Source organism: Corvus moneduloides, chromosome 9 (assembly GCF_009650955.1).
Source record: "Corvus moneduloides isolate bCorMon1 chromosome 9, bCorMon1.pri, whole genome shotgun sequence".
NCBI classification, from domain to species: Eukaryota; Metazoa; Chordata; class Aves; order Passeriformes; family Corvidae; genus Corvus; species Corvus moneduloides.
In genome coordinates, this window is record NC_045484.1 from 27004596 (window position 1) to 27026881 (window position 22286).

Here is a 22286-nt window from a genome sequence, read left to right on the forward strand (position 1 = left end):
ATAATTAATCTGAGTTTGAGTTAAAATAAATTTCAAAGAATATTTGCAATATTTGCAAATGCTTTGTCCCAAATTATTTCACTAGGATAACAGTGGCTTGTCAAGTTTTTGGGATAAATAAAACTCAGTTAAATCCTGTGCTGAGTCTCCCATAGGAAGAAGCCTGATTGTTTATTAAGGGCTAGAACTAATTGTGACCAACCATCTCCAGCTGGACTGGCAGCAAACCCTGCCAGGTGTACGGCTGAAACACCAGTTACAACTTCTAAAGTATTTCCTTAAAACTTTTCAGACTGTTCAAAATTTGGCTTGCAGTTAAAACACATTTTCTATATGAAGCTAAAGTCTTGTTTTCAGTATGTATTGACCAAAACCCACTGCCACGTGTGTGAGACGGCAGGAAGAACATACACATTGTTTGGCCTATGCTGGCTGCAATCTGGGAATGTTTGTATGAATCTCCGTTCTGGATGGGGCCTTTGGAAGATGAACTGCTTTTGTACCGACAATACCGTTTCTCTAAAATCCAGCTTTGAAAACATTTCAGTTTGCACAGGCTCAGTAGAAATTCCTTGAGTTTGTTAAAGTCCTTGAAGAGTCTGCTCTTGCTGGGATTTTGTCTTTGCAGTTTCTGAAGCTGATGTTGAGCCTGTGCCAACTCAACCATATGGCTGCTCCATACCAGGAATGGAGAGGATTCCTGAGTACAGCGGGGCAGGCCAAGAACAGGCACTGGGAGCAGGGGGTCAGTCTGTCACTGAAAGTTTTCACTGTCTGAGACCAGTTCCTATCATAAATTCGGGAGATGAGACATCTGGTGATAGGTAGGAGTGAATCAGTGAATTTAAAAGATATTGAAAGAACAGCCTGGAATCTTGCAAAGACATTATGAAGTGGAAGAAACACGTAATGGACTAAGAATAATAGTATGAGCTGCTTCCTTATCTAAGATAATATCTGTGTCCATAATTATATAAGTTGTTTCTTCTAAGCAGATTAGGTTTTAAAGTGGTTAAATTCAGAACATAAAGATTCTTAATTCTGTGCTTGTCAGATCCTGAGCACGTAATTTATTTTCTCTACGTCAGCAGCCTTATCTAAAGAATTAGAACTACAACTGAGCTTTGCTATGTAGTCCTCAAACTGGTAAAACTGTGTTTCATGGTATTTATAGAATCTTTTGCCATCTTGTAATGACAGAAACATAAATAATTTTAGCAATTGTTACTTAATATTTATGTGTCTTGCTGGTTTGCAAACAACAGTTATTCAAAGCTTCTGTATGTAGAATCAGCAACTCTTTTAGAGTAAACTCTATATAAAAATAATTTTATTTGGATAGGGTATTTGTATAATTCTTTATTTGTATCCCGAAACAAGAAATAACTGTATTCTTTTGACCAACAGTACCTTGTATGTATTGGTTGGGAGACAGGTTTTCTTCACTACTACTGTATCTGAAACCTGAAATGACTTTGGATGGAATGGTTTATGCTTATAGCAAAGCTCCCCCCCAAAGCAGGCGGCAAAACCCATTGTACTGGTGTAGGTTATTATTCATATTACCAGAATAAACCAGTTTGTGCAGGAAACGCTTAAATTGCAGAGGCTTGTGAGCACGCAGCGTGAAGCTGACGCCAGTTCACGGCTGTGCGAGGTCCCCAGGGGCACAGATCTACTGCTCACCTGCTCCAGCCGGGCGCTCACCGGCGCCTCAATATTCCCGGGTCCTGGCTCCCCTCCCGGAGCAACCAGGCCGAAGGAAATATCCCACACACCCGTAACAAGTGAGGCCGATGCGCTCTGCTGCGCAATGGCCCCTTCTCCCCACACCTCGAGCCTTAAACGCCGACGTTGAGGCTCCGCTCGCACAGCCCAGACGAACCTGTGCTGGCGCAGCCCCTTTAAGGGAGGCGGGTTCCCGGCCGGCTGAGGCAGCATTCACTTCCAGGTCGGGGGGTAAACACGGGGGAAGGGAGGGAGGGAAAGAAAAAAAAAGAAAAGAGAAGGAGCCCAGCGACGGGACCGGCTGGCTGGGCGCTCGCCGGCGGCACCCAGCGCCGCGATGGTGAGGGGGCGGTGAGGGGCTGGTGGCGGCGGACAGGGAGGGAGGGAAGGAGGGAGGCAGGGAGGGAAGGGGAGCTTTCCGCCTGCAGCCCCGGTGTGCCGGACCCGGCGCAGGTAGCGGAGGTGACCCCGGGGAAGGGGCCGCCATGGCGGCGGCGCGAGCCCGGCTGGGGGCTCAGGCCTCCCCTCCCTGCCGCCGGTACCGCGGCCGGGCCGGGGCAGCCCCGCCGTTCGTTGTGTAACCGCGGCGCTGCCGCCCGTTATGTAAAAGGGCGCTCGGGACCCGGCGGACGGCAGCGGGGGAGGCTCGGTCCCTGCTCGGTGCTCCCTGGTGTCCCCTGGGCGCCGGGAGAGCGATGACGGCAGGCCCGGGCCCGCCGCCGTGACCGGCCCCTCAGAGCACCGTGCGGGGCCGAGCACCGGCAGCCGCCAGGGCGGAGCGGGGCAGAGCCCCCCGGCCGGCCGGCCGGCGTGAGGGCACCGCGGCGCAGCACAGCCCAGCCGCCTGTGCCTCCTCCTGCCTCCTCCAGCCCCCCTGCAGCACCTTCCCACTGGGAATTGCTTTGTCCAGGGTCCGTCTGGAGGAAGCCGTGCCAAGGCACGGTGCGTGGGCCTCGCTGAGCTCTTCCAGCACGGAGCTGCCAAAAGAACAGCCTTTCCCTGCTCTAGACAGGCCGGAGCAGAACATATGGGAGCTGTTTGGATTGCTCCTCTGCTCCAGACATGAGTGTGCATATTTGCTTTTCAAGGACTAACAGGAGCTTCCTGGGCGATCTAGTCTCATCTATTGTCATTAAAAGCCTCATTTCGGTCAATCCCCTAATGAAGTTATGTATCATTATTTTTGAAGTAGGTACATTTTGTGCCGGCTGTTCTAATCAGTGAACTAGGGTAGAATTTCATTGTTTAACTGTGTACTGGTGTCTAAATTTATGGCAAAACTTCCAGTCCATGGCATTTCTATGTACCTTTTTGCTATGCTCGCAGTGTACTTCTCCTTAACGGCTTTTTTCCGTCTGTAGTTTATATTCGCTGTGCTGTATTTATTTATAGGTAGCATTTGTATCTCTCACCTTTTGATCTTCTAGCTAAGAAAAGCTGGGTTTATGTCCTATTCCCAACGTGCTTTTCCTCCCCAGAGCATTCTAGTAGCTGTTATGTTTAAACTGAAATGATGAAGGTATCTCTTAACATAAGTACCCCTGTGAGATCTCCCAAGTGTCTTGAAAGTGACATAATCGTTCCTTACTTTTTTTTTTTATGCTTCTCCTGGCATCTTCTTTCACTGCTTCACCTTGTTTTCTTGTGGTTCAGCACACCACTCTCATTCCACTCTCTATCATTCCTAATTGATGAACTCGTATCTGAAGTTCTTAATATTAATCTTGAAATAAGTGGCCTTACTATGTCATTTTCATGTGATACTATTTAATTTTAGACCTCTTGTGATCGCTGCTGACTTCGTATCTGTAGCAGCTTTAATCAGTATGTTCCCACTTCTTGTGCCAGAATAGTTAATATTAAATTGGAGTTTTGAGCATAATCCTTCCTTGAGTCTGGCTAGTAAATCACCTACTTCAGTTTAATTCCATTTAACTTAATTTAAATAGGATAACCATAAAGCTTTCTTAGTAGCATAAATCATGAAACAGTTTATTTTTCACTGCCTTTCCGTTATTAGCACTCAGAAGAATTTTGATGGCTGTTGCTTGAGTTGCTATTTCTTAATTGTTTTAAGAATGTTCATTTTAAGAAAGTTAGTAAAGTTTTGGGGCTGTGGAGAGGTGGAAAACAGCTGGGAAACATGGTACATCCAAACCAGAGACTGAGGCTCTAAATTACCTCTTATTTTTCTGCTAATGTTTTGAGAGAAATGACTGCCACAAATTGAAAAGTCCCTAACCCTGTACCCATCTCCTCCTTTGAGAATTCAGAGAGGGAAAAGCAGGTGGGTCTGGCTTACAGAGACTTTGCATGTTTGGGGTTTGTCATACTGAGTTTGCAATTGGGTGTAAAAGTTGGGGAGCACATCATAGACATGGTTCTGTTAGAGATAAAATTGGTATCTGTTTTCCAGTGTTACATACTGGCTTACTGAGGGTGAAAAGAACCAACCAAAACAAAACACTACTGATGGGGGAAAAAAAAAAAAAGATTTGGTGTTTAATGAGCCTGAGAGCCAGAGCCTGTAGGAACTGAATCTGTCAGGCTGGAGTTGGTAGGATCACAACCCCTGTAATGAAAAAGGCAGTGGAATTTAGGAGGTTTGTTTATTTTTTTTTTTTTTTTGGAAAGCTAGATTGTAATTACTGACAGAAAACAGCAACTGTCACAACTGAAACAACTGTTTCTTATTTCTTTTTAGGTATTGTTATATAAGCAGGTGCTTGCCTGGTGATGCTTCCCCAGAGGAACAGGATTTTGTTTTGATACTCACACTCAGCTAGTTAATCTAGGCTTGTAATGTTGGGTTTAAGAATCTCTAACTTATTCCCGGTGCTTTAATATGTTGCCTTAAGCTCTTTTTGCCTTTTGACTGCACTTTAAAATATGTGTTAAATATATTCTAGTGGTATTTAAAGCTGATTGATGGAGTTCTCAAAAGAAAGTGTGGAGGATAGCGTTCTTTGGGAGAACCTTTCCAGCTGCCCTGGCGTGAGCTCGAGCTGAACTGGGAACATCAAGTTGAAGCAGGTTTTGCATTTCAGTTCACCTCTGTATTGGATTACTGTTAGAGGCTGGTAGCCAGGCAGTTTACCCCACTCCCCTGCACACTTTTGGTTTGCCTTGATTATACTGAGCGCTTAAAAAGGTTTTTTTCAAAAAATAATTAATTTAAATAAGCCTTTAAAAGCCCATCTAAATGCAATTATTCTACTTTTTATGCTATTCCATAAACTAGCTAGGTTTTAGATGTGTCACATTATTCTCATAATATATGTTTTAGTTAATGAAGGCACCCCAGCTTGCATCCTGTAATGCATAATTCTGTATTTTGGGGAATTAATTTTTGTATTTGTTTCCTGGCTACTCAGTTAATTTGATGGAATGAAAGAAACTATGAGGTTAATTGAAGTATCAGATAATTAAGATGACTATGAAAAAGTAAACTACCATAATGAAAGTTCCACTCAAAAACTGCTGAGTGATGTTTATTAAATAAAAAAAAAAAATTAAAATTTAAACACTGTGCAATGGTTGACACACGTGTAGTATCTCATTAGACAGAAAGTGATCTGAAAACAAATGCCAGGTTTGTCTTCAACCCGACATTCAAAAGCAGAGCTAGAGAAAGGAACCACTTAAATTCTGACCTTCTAAGAGCTTAAATACAACTTTAACTGGGCAATATTGTCTTTAAGTAAAGAAAAGCGAGAAAAGGAATGCCTCCAGCTCACATAAAAGGCTTCCAGACTGCGTTTGAGCTGTTCTATTTCAGTAGCAGACAGTCTAGGAAATTGTTTTTAGGATGCTTGTCACTGGACTTTATTAGATACAGATAAAAACATTTTGCTTGTCTGCCCAGGTTATCTCAGGAGCCTTTGTTTGAGGTGTTTTCTCAGTTTTTTGGCAGCAAGTTGAAGAAATATTACAAATGTCTCCTATGACTGGAATGAGTGGAGTTAATAAAAATGGAACTGTGTTGTTTGCAAGTGTAATTGATCCCTGCTTGTGGTTTTTGTTCCTTGATTGTATGGAGATACCTTGTATGAACTTCCAAAGGGATTATATAAAAATTAAACCGGCATTTCCAAAGGACAGATTGGCCACTCAGAGGTACTGGTTGAAAAAATAGTTTTCTGAGTCATATGCCAGTGGCCTATCTGCAGGGCTAAAAATTCTCATTGAAGTTTGCTCACTGATACATAAAAGTGTTTCAGCCTTTCTGGCAGAAAGGAAGGAACAGTTCCAGGAGGAATGAAGAGAGCCAGTATTGGTTTTGTCATCTTTGAGCATCAAATTAGAAACACAAGATCTCATGGGAAATGTGGATGTCTTTGCTTCAGTGGGAATGATTTTCGTACACCTTTGAATAAGGATTCTGATTTTTGTTTGACTCATCAGCTGTCATATAAGCCCTGGGTATATGTATTGATATCAAGTTTAAAAAAAATAAAATTCCCATTTCGTATTAAAAATGTACTATTTTAAAATAATCAGGCATCGTTGCACACTACAAAGAAACAAAAGACATTCACAATTCCAAATTCTGTCCTTCCTTTTCTTATCAGCTTAAGATTGGAGGCAGCCAAAATTGAAGTTTCTGGTATGGGAGCAAGTTGCGTCACAAAGTAACTCCTGTTTTTGCATCAATACAATGTAATAATAAAGCTTAAACAAATAATGAAACTTAAGCACTTAGCAAAACTGAGTTAAAGGAATGAAAGTTGCATGTCAAAAGCTGCAGAAAGAGCTTGTATTTGAATAATTTGGAGTATTTCTTTCCCAAGCCTGTACTTAAGTCTTCAGGAGCTATTAAACTGCAGTCTCTAATTGTTGTCAGTACATGATTCATTAAAGATAGGCTCCATTCCATCTTTGCCCTAATGTGGTACCTCCCAGTCCTCAAATATGTGCACCGTATTTTAGAAGACGTATCTCTGTAAACTTATTTATACTTCTTCTGTATAACCTTTTACATATTTCAGTACTCCTGTGATCAGCATATTAGGCAAGCGAAGCAACAGAAGTTAAATGAGCTGGGAAAGAAAGGTGAAATGATCCAGAACTTTCAGTATAAAAGGGAAGCTACTATTTTTCCTACAGATGAGATCTGACAACAGTTGATGCTGTTATTTTCAATATTGTCTGGAGGAGTATGTACCAGTCACTCGGCCTTCTTTTGTGTGGTGCTGAGGATGATTCACACTGCTGAGAGTCATTCTTTATGTTGATTAATCTGTGTGGCTGAAAACAGTAGGTTATTATTAGACGTGGAATAAAAAAACCCTTTGGGATTTTCATGTATCAGTATACAATCTCAAACTCTGAGGGAAGAGATCAAGTTTATATTCTGCCTTGTCCTTTGTACCCAGACTTCTGCTATAAATGATTCCCAGGTGCACAGCGCCTGGAAGGAGGAAGAGGATTACTGTAATAGATGTTAGTTTATTGCTGCACAAAATTTGGAATTAAACCAGTTCTTTTTGGGTTTCCTTTTTTGATCTGAAGCTCTAGCTGCCCCTTTCAGTATCAGAAATTGCTCCCATATCTGCAATTTAGCCGCAGTATCTGCATTTCTTACCTAGGTTGGTAGTAAATTTCTAATATGGGTTAACTTAAATGAAAGATTAAAAGAAATATTTTAAATCCAGAAGTAAAATTTGATTTTTAAGTTGTCTTTCAGTCTGTTTTGATTGATTAATTCCCAGTAGACATAAATTAAAATTATTTTTCAGCAATTGCTTTTCTTCCTCTGGGAACACAAGTAGGGCTCAAGCACAGCAGACGTGACTAGATGTGGTTCTGGGGTGACAGGGGAAGGAGGCTCCCATCAGTTTGGCCAGTTGTTCATTGTGTGACCTGACTTTGTGTGCCTCTGAGGGAGACATCTCCTCTTGTAATATTTGCCAGACTAACAAAAAAGACATTATAGAGTAATGGAAGGTTCATAGAAAGAATGACTTGACTAAATCTCCTTTGTTTCATTGTGTTTTGCATATGACAGGAGGAAGCTTCTCCGTATTCTTTACTTGATATCTGTTTGAATTTCCTGACTGCCAACCTAGAGAAGTTCTGCACAGAAAGGCAAGATGGAACGTTTTGCTTGCAGGAGCCAGGAATGTTCCCTCAAGAAGTGGCTGATCGACTGCTGCAGACAATGGCATTTCATGGTAAAAACAATCATTTGTGGGTCATTGGTGAAAATATTTCACCAGAATGTGCAGTTCTGCTATATTTTCTAGTAGAATATGCTGCTGCAGCTGTTAAAACTGTTCTGTAATCTCTTAACAGAAAATTTTTGTTCTTTTTGCTTTTCACAGCTTCAGCTGAGCTTTGCATTGCCACAAAAATCTAAATAGAAATCTCTTTGTCTTGGTTTATGATTTTAATGTTCCTTTAATTTAACATTCTTTAATCTTCTTTCAATCACTTCAACAACAAAAAAATTGATTCTACTAGCAACAATATCTCTTGAAGAGCATTTAATTGAATGTTTTTTACTGTGTGCCCTTGTAATTAAGCTAGAAAATAACCTTGTGATTCATTAAAAGTTTCTCATCTCTTTTAACACTTTTATTGAAATGGAATTATTTGTTTGAAAGCACTCAGTTTTAGAGCAGTATAAACACCTTATGGTATTCTTATATTTTGTGTACTGGCTTACTGGTTCTCTGTCAGCACATCTCTGAGGAGAGGGCTGCCCTCTTGTTTGCTTGCTTTAAGCATGATAAAATTTGTATAATAAAACGTCTTACCATGAAAAAATGAATGTACAGAGTATGCTAGAGAAGAGGTAAGAGACCCGTTCCTTGAAATCTTGGAGACTTCTGTTAAAAAATGAGACATGACACTAGAAAAATTACTGTAAACAGACCAAATACCCTGTCCTATACATGCAGATTTTATTTGGGTCCTCCTGGGCAAGTACTGGTGTTCTGGTTTTCTCAAGTTGTTCTGGTCAGAAATAACAAAGGAATGGTCCTAAAAAAAGATAAGCTCAAAAAAAAATTACTCTTTAGTATACACTACTTTCTGATAAGGAATTATTTAGAGTAGTCCCAAGAAATCAGATTCAAGGAAACCGAATTACCAGAAACTTACTACCAGTGCTGGCAATGGTGAAGACACTTCCAGACACCAAAATGTCACAAACACACAGGGTGCAGGATGGAAAAAAGTGCGTGGCAGGAAAACATGGTGTGGCTAAAGTAGGCCAGGGAGAGAGCTTTGGTCCTTAAATGAAGAGATAAGCAAAAATTAAGAAGTAATTTAGTGATACTTTAACTAAACTATAATTGTATTTATTGCTTTTACTTTTTCTGCTGCATACCAGTTGTTTCATGCCATATTTTTGCTTTCCCCACAAAAGAGGAGAGTAGTCCCCTGACTATTTGGTCAGAAATGCCTGAACCATTTGCTCCTTAGAAAGGTCTGCAAATCTTAATATTAATTTGCCTTTGTCACAGAGGCAATTACTAGTCCATGAATTAAATCCAAACTGTAGTGGCAATGATGTTATTATTCAAATATATTGAATTTTTATTTAATTTTCTTTGTTAAATATGCGTGAAGATACAAGATTAAAAGCCAGGAGTGTTGACATTTATAACCCTATAGAGCAAAATTAGGGCATGTTCTTCCTACTCCTTTTGTGTGGATGCTTGTGCAACTGTACCCTTCTCATGGCTTTTTGTAATCCTTCTATTGATAAGACACTAAGATTTCATATTGGTATATTCAATGCATTTTTGATAATTCCATGGAGGGAACTCAATGTATTGTTTCAGTTAGGATGTTGCCAGTGTTTTGCAAGAAAAGGCTACTTAGGCTTTCTTTCTACAGAGTAAAAAGATACTAAACAAGATTGTTGCTTTTTCTTTTTTTCACTGCTGTCTTCTTCTCCTTCCCACCCTTTCCTTGCCCTCCTCTTTCTATTCTTTGAATCACTTCTTAGGTTTCTTTCTCACATTCAGCTTGTTTCTGAGCAACACTCCTACCTTCTTCATATAGGACTTAATTAGCTTAATTTAGTATTGATCCTACTTATGAATTCAATCAAATGCTAGATTGTTTAGTTAAAGCAAGATGAGAATAGGTCATTGATAGGTGGTGCATTCTTGAGGTTAATGGAACTGTGGCCAAAGGAGAATCACACTGAGAAATTTTGAAATTCTGTTTTTAGCACACTTCTAACCAGTTCAATGAGAAAAATACAGCAAATGAGGGCAGCAGTCTGGTTGTTTTTGAATCATACCCATAATTTATTTAGTGTGTACCATTTTCTGAACTAAACAGGTAACTTGCATTTACTGCTTCTTAATTTATCTGTCCTATTCTTAAACCTGGAATTTTCCAAACATGGCGTCATAGTCTTCAAAGTGGAATCTCTAATGTAAGATTTTGGAATCGGTTTCATAATGATCCAAGGCAAACTACTTTGTAATTAATCTTCTCTGCTAACACTTGGTACCCTTTGGGTTCTTAATGTTGAAGTGGTGTTGTGTAACACTGGAACCAAGCACTGATGCTGTTTTCCAACAGGGCTTCTGAATGATGGAACCGTGGGCATCTTCCGAGGCAACCAGATGCGCTTGAAACGAGCCTGTATCCGCAAAGCCAAAATCTCAGCCGTGGCTTTCAGGAAAGCCTTCTGCCATCACAAGCTGGTGGAGCTTGATGCTACAGGGGTAAATGCAGATATAACAATCACAGACATTATCAGTGGACTGGGCAGCAATAAGTGGATCCAGCAGAATCTGCAGTGCCTGGTGCTGAACTCACTGACTCTTTCTCTGGAAGACCCCTACGAGAGGTGTTTCAGTCAGCTGTCCGGGCTCCGCGCGTTGAGCATCACCAACGTGCTGTTCTACAATGAGGACTTGGCAGATGTTGCTTCACTTCCCAGGTTGGAAAGTCTGGATATATCCAACACCTCCGTCACTGACATAACAGCACTCCTCACCTGCAAAGACCGGCTCAAGTCTTTGACCATGCACCACCTGAAATGCTTGAAAATGACCACAACGCAGATTCTGGATGTTATAAGAGAACTAAAATACCTGAATCATCTTGATATTTCGGATGACAAACAATTCACATCGGACATAGCTCTTCGTTTACTGGAACAGAAAGATATCTTGCCTAACCTTGTGTCTTTGGACATTTCTGGAAGAAAACATGTCACAGATAAAGCTGTACAAGCATTCATTCTGCAGCGGCCCACAATGCAGTTTGTAGGACTGCTAGCTACTGACGCCGGCTACTCAGAGTTCCTAACAGGAGAAGGAAACCTGAAGGTTAAGTGGGGGAATTAATTTCACTGAAAAAATACAATGTGTAGGGAAAATAGAACTAATCATTTGTAACAACTGTGTGTCTGTGTTTTGGAAGGAGGCTGTAGGTTCATTTTTTTTAAACTGTTAATTTTAATTACTGGATTTAGGTGAAATTCCTACTTAATTTTGATGCAAACTGCTAAAGTTACGTAATACTGTATATATACATATACTCGTAAGAAGCATCTGTTTTCTGTGCCTTTTCAATGAACCTTAGATCCTGATTTAGCATATCTAAGGGAGCTGAACTTTGTCTGGTCTGAATTCACTTACTGGGATAATATTCTCTGGATTCCAGACAGTATCTGGCATAAGTCAGCTTTGTGTAAGGGGTGGAGGTAGAATTTGCATGAGCTTTGAGCAGGTCGTGATTAACACGGTAGATACAATAAAGCTGAATAACTCAGCTGCTGTTACGCTCCATCACCAGTGCTATTTCCTCTTACGATATTTCTACCCATCTTGAAAGGTCTTCTGGTGATGAATACAACACCTAAGAAGCAATAACTTAGGAAAGACTTCCTCTTCTTCAACAAACCCTCAATTACTTAGCCCCTTACGATGAGATGATGTTTTCTGAAGTGCATTTATTTATCTTTTTGAGGCAGGCAACAAGACATCATTCCCTGTTCTGTAGAATCCAAATGCAGTTATTGGAGAATGAGTGGGTTAGAATTAATTTAAAAAAATACGTTTTAGACATGTCAGTGGTATATCATCTTTGACACTGAGTTTTCTTTCCTGCTGTGCCTTGAAGATGTTGGAAACTGCAGAAGGAATGAGGAAGAGAGCCTAATGTGTCCATAGTTTAGTGTGTCTCCTGTGCAAGTTGAGTTTTCCACTTCAGTTTTAAAATTCAAAATGCTCTTGTTATACGCAAGCGGAGTAACACAGCTACACAATTTGGTATTTTTTTTCCCCTGAAATATTTGACAGTTGTTAAGAGCCAGGTCTCTTGAGTACTTAGTTGTCACAGCTGATAGCAAAGTGTCTGAATGTTGAAATGCATAGTTGGAGAAAGCAAGTTCCCGTTTGGTGTGATGAAGTACAGCATCAGGAGGTTATACCTCATGTTTGGTATAAAATAATACAATGTAATCCCTGCTGTTCAGAATGCGTGCTTCATCGAATTGTCTGTGCCATGAAAAGGCAGGAAGGAAGAAGGTTCTAGTAATGTGAAAGTCACAATAGACTTGTGGCAGTGTGGTTAGCAAAATGCAGTTTGCATTATTTCTTTTTTTTTTTTTTGGTGGCCTAAATTCATTAGTAACTCTACTGAAATATTCAACTGCTTAGTCTAAATACTGTTTAAGAGTAAACAAGACACAGAACTCTTGGAAACAGCAGAGGTAAAATATTACTGTCTTTACAGCAGCCCTGTGAAATTTGATTATGAACACTAGGCAGATATTATAGCTGAGAACATTAAGCCAAGTGGAAATTTTTCATGTAGGGTATAATTGGCTGCACAACATGTCAGTAAACAGGGTTGCCCTGTTCTAATCAGTGGAGAGTATGAAACAAAATCCAAGATGGTATCAGTTTGCTCAGGCTGTAATAGATTCCTGATATCACAAGTTTCAAAGAAATATGCCTGTATACAATACTGAATGCACAGAATGTGACACTTTAATCTATGAACATTTTGCTTTTTTTGTATGTGCCATGTTAAGTAGAGCAAATTGTGCATGCTGCCCTAAGAATTTTAAGAAACAGTGATTGCAGCAATGATTGATTAAATAGTAGGACTGAGGAACAAACCATCTTTGGTTATACAACTTACAGTTATAAACAGAGAAAATAATAAATGGAAAATAGAGCAGGCTGGCAATCATTTACTTACTAAAGGACTTGGCCAAATCACTGCCTTTGAAACTGCAGCTTTGCATTTTTTGAGAATGAAACTTGGAAAGTAAAATGATGACATCTTGAACTAAAGATTATTTCTGTGTTCACAGGTGTCAGGAGAAGCAAATGAAACTCAGATTTCGGAAGCACTGAAGCGTTACAGTGAACGGGCCTTCTTTGTGAGAGAAGCACTCTTCCATTTATTCAGCCTGACACATGTAATGGAAAAAACTAAGCCTGAAATTTTAAAGGTAAAATAATAGTTTTGATGATTCTCCTGTGCTGTTCCTGATCTCATTCCCAAAACCCTGATATAAATTAGTTTATAAGCTTTTAAGTTTTTGGTTGTGTTTTGTAAGATTCAAATTGTAATGTTAAATAAAAATAAAGAACTGTTTAAACAAGAGTGATGTAGAAGATGCCCTGTAGTGTTTTATGTTAGGCAAAATTGTTCTGTACTAATGGAAATTATCTAAATTTAGTAGCATGTAAATTAATTTTTTCACATAACGTTGAAAATGATATGAAATATTCTTCAGATGCTGAATTCTGTCATTAGATCATATCTGTTTGGGTTCAGATCAAAGGTCTGTCCAGTCCTATTCACCAGACACAGCAGTGCCTTCTGCTGATGCTCACAAAACAGTAATAATAAGGAAAGAATTCAGTGACAGTTGTCTCTACTATCACCCTCCAGTGTGGTAACAAGTGAATGGATATTGTTAGTGTTCTGTATGGGGCTGTAACCTGGAGCCTAGAAACTTCCTTAGAAATCCATTCTAGGCATTGGTTTTCCATGTCTAGAACACCAGTGATGGTTTGTTTTGTCGTGATCCTAAAAAGAGGCACCAGTAGGACACATGGTTTTTCTTTTTCTTATCCTCTTTGATCTTGAACAAGTGGCCTTAAATTTGCTGGCATCAATATCAAAAAGACTTTGTCAGTCAATAATCAACAAGAAAAATATTATTATTAGGTGATTAGTAGGTGAGATCACAATCAACATACATAGACAAAAACGTGATTCAGGAGGAAGCTGCAAAAGATCTATCCTGACCTAGCAGCTCTGGATGTGATTTGAAATGGCTCATCACCAAACAACAAGCCACTACATCGCTGTCATTGCAGTGCAGACACTCTGTCCTGCTTCATTCACCTCTGAAAGGGTTTGGTGATTGCATCCCAGACTGGGTCTTTCTAGGAATTTCTTGCAATCTGTGCAGCCTCTTCTTTGAGAGGTTGCTACAAGCTGTGCAAAAGGACTTGGAGCAGTAGAAACTGCCAGCTTTATATCACTGAGCAGAAGGAAGTGTTATTCCTTGAGAATTAAAATTACGCCAGATGGATTTCTCACTCAAGTACAAGGGAGGCAGGAATTGGGTGCTGTGAGTCATTGTTGTGGCCTCAAGCAGGAGGCAGATTGTTCTTGAGGTCTGTGTGCAAATGTGTGAGCAGCTAACGTGGGCCAAACTGCTGTGTTGCAGCTGGTGGTGGTTGGCATGAGGAACCACCCGCTGAACCTGCCCGTGCAGCTGGCAGCGAGCGCCTGCGTCTTCAACCTGACCAAGCAGGACCTGGCGGCCGGAATGCCCGTGCGGCTCCTGGCAGACGTCACTCACCTGCTCCTCAAGGCCATGGAGCACTTCCCAAATCATCAGCAGGTACAAGGCAAAACTTCTCTGCTTTCTCTGGGATTCTGTCTTGTGGGTCTTAACAAAAGGTTTCTCCACGTGCCAGACCTCATGGAAAAATGTTTAATGATTCATAGCAAGAAAGTGTTCTGAAATGTGTGTTTCTGATGAAGCAATTCTTTTTCATTTCTCACAGCTGCAAAAGAATTGCCTTCTTTCACTATGCAGTGACAGAATCCTTCAGGATGTCCCATTTAACAGGCAAGTTTTAGATGTCAGTTAAAATGAGTTGTAGCATTGCAGAATATTTTTCTTCAGAAGCTTTGTTTCTGGTCCCAGTTTTGCTCAGTTTAAATCATTCCAGTGTGCTGAATTTATCTGGCCTATATTGTTTTAGGCCTGTTGACCCAAATATATACCATTGAGTATAGGTCTGAAAAAATCCTTTGCTATACAGGGTTTTTTTACTTCACCTGGACGGGTCTGTCACCAATTGCATGTAACAGAAATCAGGATTTCTCTGGGGTTGCTTTTTGCAGACATTTTTCTACTCAAATGTTTTGTCCAAATACTTTGAAGTGTGATGATCTGATGTTTCAGAAGATTGTGCCAAATTTTTCTTCCTTTCTTGGAAGCAATTCCTGTGCACTCTGATACATAATTAGAAGTCAGAGACTCTAAGTCAACATCTTAAAGCTGATAGAGGCTCCTACAATACCTCCAATTTCACTATCTTTCTACTTTTGATGGTGTGAAGCATACTTCTGTTGTCTGTGTACATCTTTCCTTTACTAAGACTTACGAGACTTATGAAAATTAATTTTATTTTTAACCTCCAGGTTTGAAGCAGCCAAACTTGTTATGCAGTGGCTGTGTAATCATGAAGATCAAAACATGCAAAGGATGGCTGTAGCCATAATTTCCATTCTTGCTGCAAAGGTATGGAGTTAAGCTTTGGGATGACAGGATAACATTTCTCAAGTCTAAAAAATTGTTGATTTGGTTTTGTTTGTTTCCAGCTTTCAACAGAGCAAACAGCTCAACTTGGTGCAGAACTCTTCATTGTTAGGGTAAGTCAGATACTTTCCTGCCATCCCAGCTGTTCATACTGGCAGTATTCCTGAAGATACAAAGTAAACAGAAAGAGATAAAATTCTAAGAACATATTAACATGTATCCATGTGAAAATTGTTTAGAATGTAAGCAAGAGTGGAAAAAATTTACACAATTAACGCAAAGTAAAATAGCAAGACATATCTTGATTTGAAATTCGTTGTTGAAGGTAAAAGATGCTCAGAAGGAGAATATTTGAAGTAAATACTGCTGTAAAGGTTCAGAGTTCTGTGGATGGCTTTGTGCCATCTGTAATAGCCCTACACATGTAATTACTGTGAAAACAAAGGAATTCCTTTAGCAGGCAGCCAGTTCAGAGGGGAGGTAAAAAGTTTAATAGCTGTTAAATTTTGTATAGTTTGACTCTAAACATATAGATCTTTACTCTGCATATAAATGACAGCTATGCATTGCCCAGTTAGTGCAGAAAGAAGCAGAGGAGCTAATACATACATTGATATTTTGATATTTTTCCCCCTAGCAACTTCTACAAATAGTTAAACAGAAAACAAATCAGAATCTTGTAGATACCACCCTCAAGTTCACACTGAGTGCACTTTGGAACCTCACTGATGAATCTCCAACGACGTGTCGGCACTTTATAGAAAATCAAGGGCTAGAACTTTTCATGAGAGTCTTAGAGGTGAGGAGGGGGAGCTTGGTGGTGGATTATCAACACAAGTTTATAATTAAAGCTGTGTCAATAATAATCATAAACGTTTACCTGGTGTTCGTTTCTTTTATCCACAGTCTTTTCCATCTGAATCATCCATCCAACAGAAAGTTCTTGGACTTCTGGTGAGATGAAAAAAGAAAAAAAAAGTCTGAAATATGTACTTTTAAAATTTAAATTTGAAAGGGTTTTTTTTTACTCTATGTTAATCTGAAAAATTCCCTAATATTTTTTACGTTCTTCTTTAATCCTTGTAGTGTATATTATTCAGAATTTGTTTTTGGACTCTTCTATGTTTCTTCAAGAGTTATATTGAAGTTGATGGTTACAGTAAATAAAAAGAGCTTTTAAGAAAGGAGAGTGTGGCTTCACATGAGTCCAAATGCAAAAAGTAGGTTAAAAGTCAGTGGAATGCAGAATTTTGCACTGCTGAAATTTTTTGAAATTGTGCTTGACAATGTTAAAAACAACCTTTGATTTAGTGTAATCTACCTGTTAATGGCATAAAATCACTTACAAGAAAACCTCTTTGTTTTGAAGCAAATTCCTGCATTAGACTGGAAAGGTTTCCTAAAGCAAAAGTAGTATTTCGGCATGTGGTGGTCAGCTGGATGTATGGAGGTCTCATCTGAGTGTTTATATGTGTCTACTCACACAATATAGTTCAAGTTTTTGTTTGTCTCCCTCACGCAGTGATCTTTCTGTTGACGTTTTCTCTTTCTTTATGATTATTTTCCCCATTCCAGAATAACATAGCTGAAGTTAAAGAGCTCCATTCTGAATTGATGTGGAAGGACTTCATAGACCACATCAGTAAATTGTTGCACAGTGTGGAGGTGGAAGTCAGCTACTTTGCAGCAGGGATTATTGCTCATCTGATATCTCGAGGAGAGCAGGCCTGGACATTAAGTCGCAGCCAGAGGACATCTCTCCTTGAACAGCTGGTACAGAAATGATGGTGAATTTTATCATAGTCTTTTATATTTTTTTCAATGTTTGTATTTAACAATCAATGTTCTTGGTTCTGTATTTTACAGCATACTGCCATTTTGAATTGGCCAACCCCAGAATGTGAGATGGTGGCTTACAGGTAAGTATTGTCTTGTAATCAAGAGTTTGGAAAACAAAAAAAAAAGCATACCACGTATCTATAATATCTGATTTTTGCTAGCAATTCTCTTAAACGAGTTTTAGATGCAGCAGACCAGCCTCTTAATGTTTATCAATGTCCCCTGCAGTTAACATATGGCTGAATGAACAGACATGTGACCTCTGAAGTAATAATATTTAGTAGTAAAGCAAGTAACTGTTTCTCTCCTTTTTTTTTAATAGGTCTTTCAATCCGTTTTTTCCGCTGCTTGGCTGTTTCATGACACCTGGTGTCCAGTTATGGGCAGTGTGGGCCATGCAGCACGTCTGCAGCAAAAATCGTATGTATTAAGAGAATATTACCCTTAAAATTCTCTTGTTTTGTATGTTAGTCACTAGCATGGAGTGGGAAAAATAAGAATTTCTGGGGTATTCACTCCTAATCATCTGAGAAACTACATTTGGGGCTTGGCTAAATGTGGCAGAAAGAGAGTAGTAAAAGTTCTTTACATCTCTTCTATTTACTGCAATTTTACTGTTAGATGCATAGTATTAATTCCAAAATGTGGATTTGTGAAGATTTAAGTACATTTTTTGCTTGCACATGTGTTTTTATTCAAATAAAATATGCAGATACTAATGATAGGCAACAAATTCCCTTTAAATTAAGAACAATGACCATAGCAGGTAGCAGTGTCTTACTAGTAGAACAGAAGCTATAGTTAGTCCTCATCTCTAATTGCTTTTTTGCACTAACTTGCTGTGACACAGAAGTCACTTTCTTAACCTGTCTTTCCTATCTGCAAAATGAGAAGTAGTAATGCACAGGTGTTGGAAAAGGAAATAAATCCCCCAACCATAACTAAATGTAGGAGGGGACTAACCTTCCTGGCTTTTAGTACTTTTTTTTTTATTTCTTTGACAGAAATTTTTGGCATGCGTATGTCTAGATAAAGCAGATTTCTTCTGAAGTATTGAAAGTGTTTTCTGTGCCAGTTTTCAATCTCCTTGATGGCAGCATATCTAGGCTTGTTTATCTCTGTCCCATAAATCACTGTTTCTGCAGGGATAAGGCATCTATTCAGGACCAACCAATAACATGACATAATATATAAATGCACACACAACACTGTTTTGCTGCTCTTCATAGAGCTCATAAATATAATGAGCCACTGTTCCCAGGGTGCTGTCCAGAAATCTGTGAAGGTTTTCACATTGAAGTCAGACTGTTCTGACAAAGTTGTTTTACTGGTCAGACTCTGGATAACAGATTTTAATGTCTCTTTGTGTCTCGGTCCTGTTAACTTAGTGTTGTCCTATTTGTTCTATTTATTTTTGGTATTTTGTCTGCCCTCACCTCTGAGCTTTTAACATGCTACTGCAGTTTGTATTGGCCTACTCCTGATCTGAGGCCAAGGCAGAATTCCTGAAGTTTAGTTCTGATGGTAATTGATGCCAGAGGCTTCTGGACAAAGTTGCAAAGAAACCAAATGTTTGGTAGCAAATGTAATAACCTACTCTGAGAGAAAATGTGTTTAATTCTGAAATATGAAGTATTTGGAAGGAAAATCTTCAACTTTTGGTGCTTGGCACCAAGAAAGCTTTTAGTAATCCTGGAGAGGAGATGCTTTTTATTTTGATCCACTCCTATAGATGACAGTGTCAAATAGTCTAGAAGTAATTGGTTTTAAATTTTTTGTGTATTTTTTCTCCTTCTTCTGGTTGTCTATGTCATAGTCACTCAATGAGGTAACCTAACTAAAATATAAGTAGCACTGCAGTAAATGTGATCCCCAGTGAAATGCCCAGTGTCAGCATTTAAACAAGTCTGGTGTTGCATCACTGAGATGAGTGGTGAAATTGGGCCCATCTGAGGTAACACCCTGTGGGTTGCATTACAGTCATCCTGACCTTTCCATAACAACTGCTGGAGCTTGCACATTACATTCACCATACAGCTCTTTTTATAGCTGTTCCCTGCTCTTAATAATGCTGCAGCTGATGGAGATGTGATTTCAACTTATTGAATTCCAGAATGTAAGTGGAAAAATCCCTGGAAAGGCATTCATAGCAGCTTATAACTAATTAGAGGCCACCATCAATATATTTGGCAAGCTATTGGAAGGAACTAGTTTGTATTCACTCTCCAAGCCTGGGCAAGTGATGTAGTGTATCTCATACCGTTTTTTGGTAACTGTTCTGTACCAAGGTTTTTGGGAAAGGTGCTGATATTTACATGGATACTCACAGACTCTATAGTGCATTTGATTCCCATTTCTTCTGGTTTATGTGCACTTTAAATGTGCACAGAGGAGGTGGGGGGAAGAGAGAATACATATTACAGAGCACTTTCCAGTCAGCTGACACAGACGTGGTGGGAGACCTGATTACAGTTGGAATCCTGCCCAAATAACTCTGTTGTGTTGTCACTTGTTGAAGTATTGATGCACTTCTGTGGACACTTTAGGGAATGTCTTAAATACTGCCTGGAGACAAAAGTGAATTTGAATCAGTGTTTACAGTATCTGCTACCTTTACCCTAGATAATTCTGTTTTTAACTCCCTTTTTATACAGCCGCCAGATACTGCAGCATGTTAATTGAAGAAGGTGGTTTGCAGCATTTGTACAACATCAAGGAAAATGTCCACACTGATCCCCATGTCCAAAGGATTGCAATTGCCATCCTGGATAGTTTAGAAAAACACATTATGCGCCATGGGAGACCACCACCATGTAGGAAACAGCAACAAACCAAACCAAACTGAAAGCTGCAGGTAGAGGAGTGTAAAGTATTGTCTCTGTAATAATCCTCTCTGATATGTGTGTAGTTGGAGTAACTTATAATATATTGGTCACCATTAAAGTGATTTGCTGGTAACTGTGGTACCCAAACCATGTGTGGTAACCTTGCTGAACGTCACCTTTACTGGCAACCTCGTACACAACTTGTAAAGGGTCACAGCTTGAGCTGGTCATGCCTGTAGGGCTAGTGCTGGCTACCAGGAGATGGAACTTGTACAGATTGATATGCACAGCTGAAAAAAAGACTTCAAGGAGTATCTTGTTTTGTGGCTTCTGGGCGAAAAGGTTATTCCATCCCTGTGACTGCTGTTCATAACACTGTTCACCAGTTTGGTGTTTGAATAGAACTGTGTGTGGTTGTGAGATCAACACTTACAGATTAAAACAAAAGTCCATGCATGCAGGTGACAGAGACTTGTAACTAAGGCGACCAAAATGTCCATTGTCTCTTAGCCCTTCTAGACCCAAATGGGGTCTTCAGCTTCCTTTTCCTTTTGCCTGCAAGCCATGTTCTTTTGTTTTCCTTACTGCTGGAACGATGCCTTTTACATTTCTCCAGAGTCCTCCCTGCTCCTGTCAAGGTGGGGACCAGCATCACATTCAGGGAAAGGGGAAACCCACTGAAGTAAAGCAGTAGAAACAGAACTATAATGTGACAGTACTAAAAGGATGTTTGAAAATTTACATTTTAAACCAAGAATGGGGTTTTGTTGTTGTGTGGCTACTTTTGGTTGTGTGTGATATCTTTCTTTTGTTTTTAGAATACTGATGGGGATAGGAGAAAGCTCATTAGAGCAAAATAACTGACATGACTTCATCATGGAGGGGGTTGCATGTACTCATAGAAGGCTGGGATATTTGGTCACCTTATTTATAAGAAACTAATGATTGCTCTCATTTTCTGTAAATATTCTGTCAGTATTGTGCAGTGAATTATATTTCCAAGCCGTCACAGTGAGTACAAAATATCACCCAATGTTCTATGTAAGCCCTGTGTCAATTGCATTGTTTTGTGGAGTGTGAAATTTTACATAAAGATGCTAATTGTATCAACTTTTTCTTTCTTGGTTACCTTTGGGTTTCAAACCATGTGTTGAATGAAACATATTGCACAGTGTACAGATGCCTGATACAATGCAAGTGATGGAAGCAAACTGCATGTCCATTCAAATTGAATTTAATTTCAGGTGTTGTTTTTGTTTATCTGCTTAGTCTCCCTATTTCCAGGGCAACTGGTTGATATTCAGAGACTTCTGTAAATATTGAATAATTGAATTTAAAAAGAAAACTTATGTTTGGTACCTTACTAGCAGAGATGGCTTCTTCATGATGACCATATTTTACTATTTTTAAGTCCTTTCCCTCCCAACTCCCATCTTCACATAAAAACACCACCTCTAATCTTCAATAACCTAATTATTATGTATTTCAGCAACTTCAAAAAGGTACTGATCCAGTAATTTAATCAGTGTTGTGTAATTGTTTTTTGTATAAGAGTATAATTTGGCTGGCATCATTTTCATCTGTGAATCTGATTATATACTGTTTTCTCAATTCCAACAGAAATTCAGCTGGCTGTAGCTTTGAATTATGAAGGTGGTTTAAAAATTAAAAACACCCTACAGGCTTTTACCCACCACCCTTCTGAGATGTCTGCTATGGGACTTCTATGGAATTTCCATTACATGAAATGGAAGACAAAACTTGTCAAAATTGGTGTCAATAGAATAATATAAATCAATTGCTACAAGATTTTAAAATAAAGATGACAACTCTCCTTACAGTGCTGTCTTTTCCTAATAACAGGAGAACTTGCTGAAGCAACTTAACTTAAAAAAACCCCCCATAATCTACTCCTCTGTGCAGCACAAAATGCAGTGATGATACTGGCATCAGGCCAGGTGTCTGGGAGACATGTCACTTCACGAAGTTCTGCAACAGCAAGCACAGAGGTGCTAAATACCCATTTTCTTTTGCTCCCCCATGCTTCAGGCAATTAGTGAGCAGAATTCTTTAAAGCTGAAAACTCTGCATGCCTACAAGGTATGAATCCACTACACCTA

General features: G+C 39.4%; 1 protein-coding gene across 2 annotated transcripts; it reads left to right on the top strand.

The window, feature by feature from the left end:
- The first annotated feature begins 1961 nt into the window (after positions 1-1961).
- Positions 1962-22006, top strand: LOC116448391 (protein zyg-11 homolog B). Of its 2 annotated transcripts, none has more exons than XM_032118692.1 (14): positions 1962-2068; positions 7736-7901; positions 10273-11027; positions 13025-13165; positions 14399-14575; positions 14742-14806; positions 15385-15484; positions 15565-15615; positions 16140-16301; positions 16409-16456; positions 17078-17275; positions 17369-17421; positions 17664-17761; positions 19996-22006. In XM_032118692.1, the coding sequence occupies exons 1-14, from the start codon at positions 2066-2068 to the stop codon at positions 20184-20186; spliced, it is 2208 nt and encodes a 735-aa protein (XP_031974583.1). In that variant the 5' UTR covers positions 1962-2065; the 3' UTR covers positions 20187-22006. The 2 variants fall into 2 exon arrangements, with proteins under 2 accessions (XP_031974583.1, XP_031974582.1); XM_032118691.1 differs by lacking the exon at positions 1962-2068 and adding an exon at positions 2875-2916.
- The last annotated feature ends 280 nt before the right edge of the window (positions 22007-22286 follow it).

Bases quoted from the DNA above. Each gene is read 5' to 3' on its own strand.
- LOC116448391 (XM_032118691.1), top strand. From the start codon at position 2,890: ATGAAGTTATGTATCATTATTTTTGAA. The intron at 15,616-16,139 runs GTAAGTCAGATA...TTTTCCCCCTAG, and splicing joins CAGAACTCTTCATTGTTAGG to CAACTTCTACAAATAGTTAA. The intron at 17,276-17,368 runs GTACAGAAATGA...TGTATTTTACAG, and splicing joins CATCTCTCCTTGAACAGCTG to CATACTGCCATTTTGAATTG.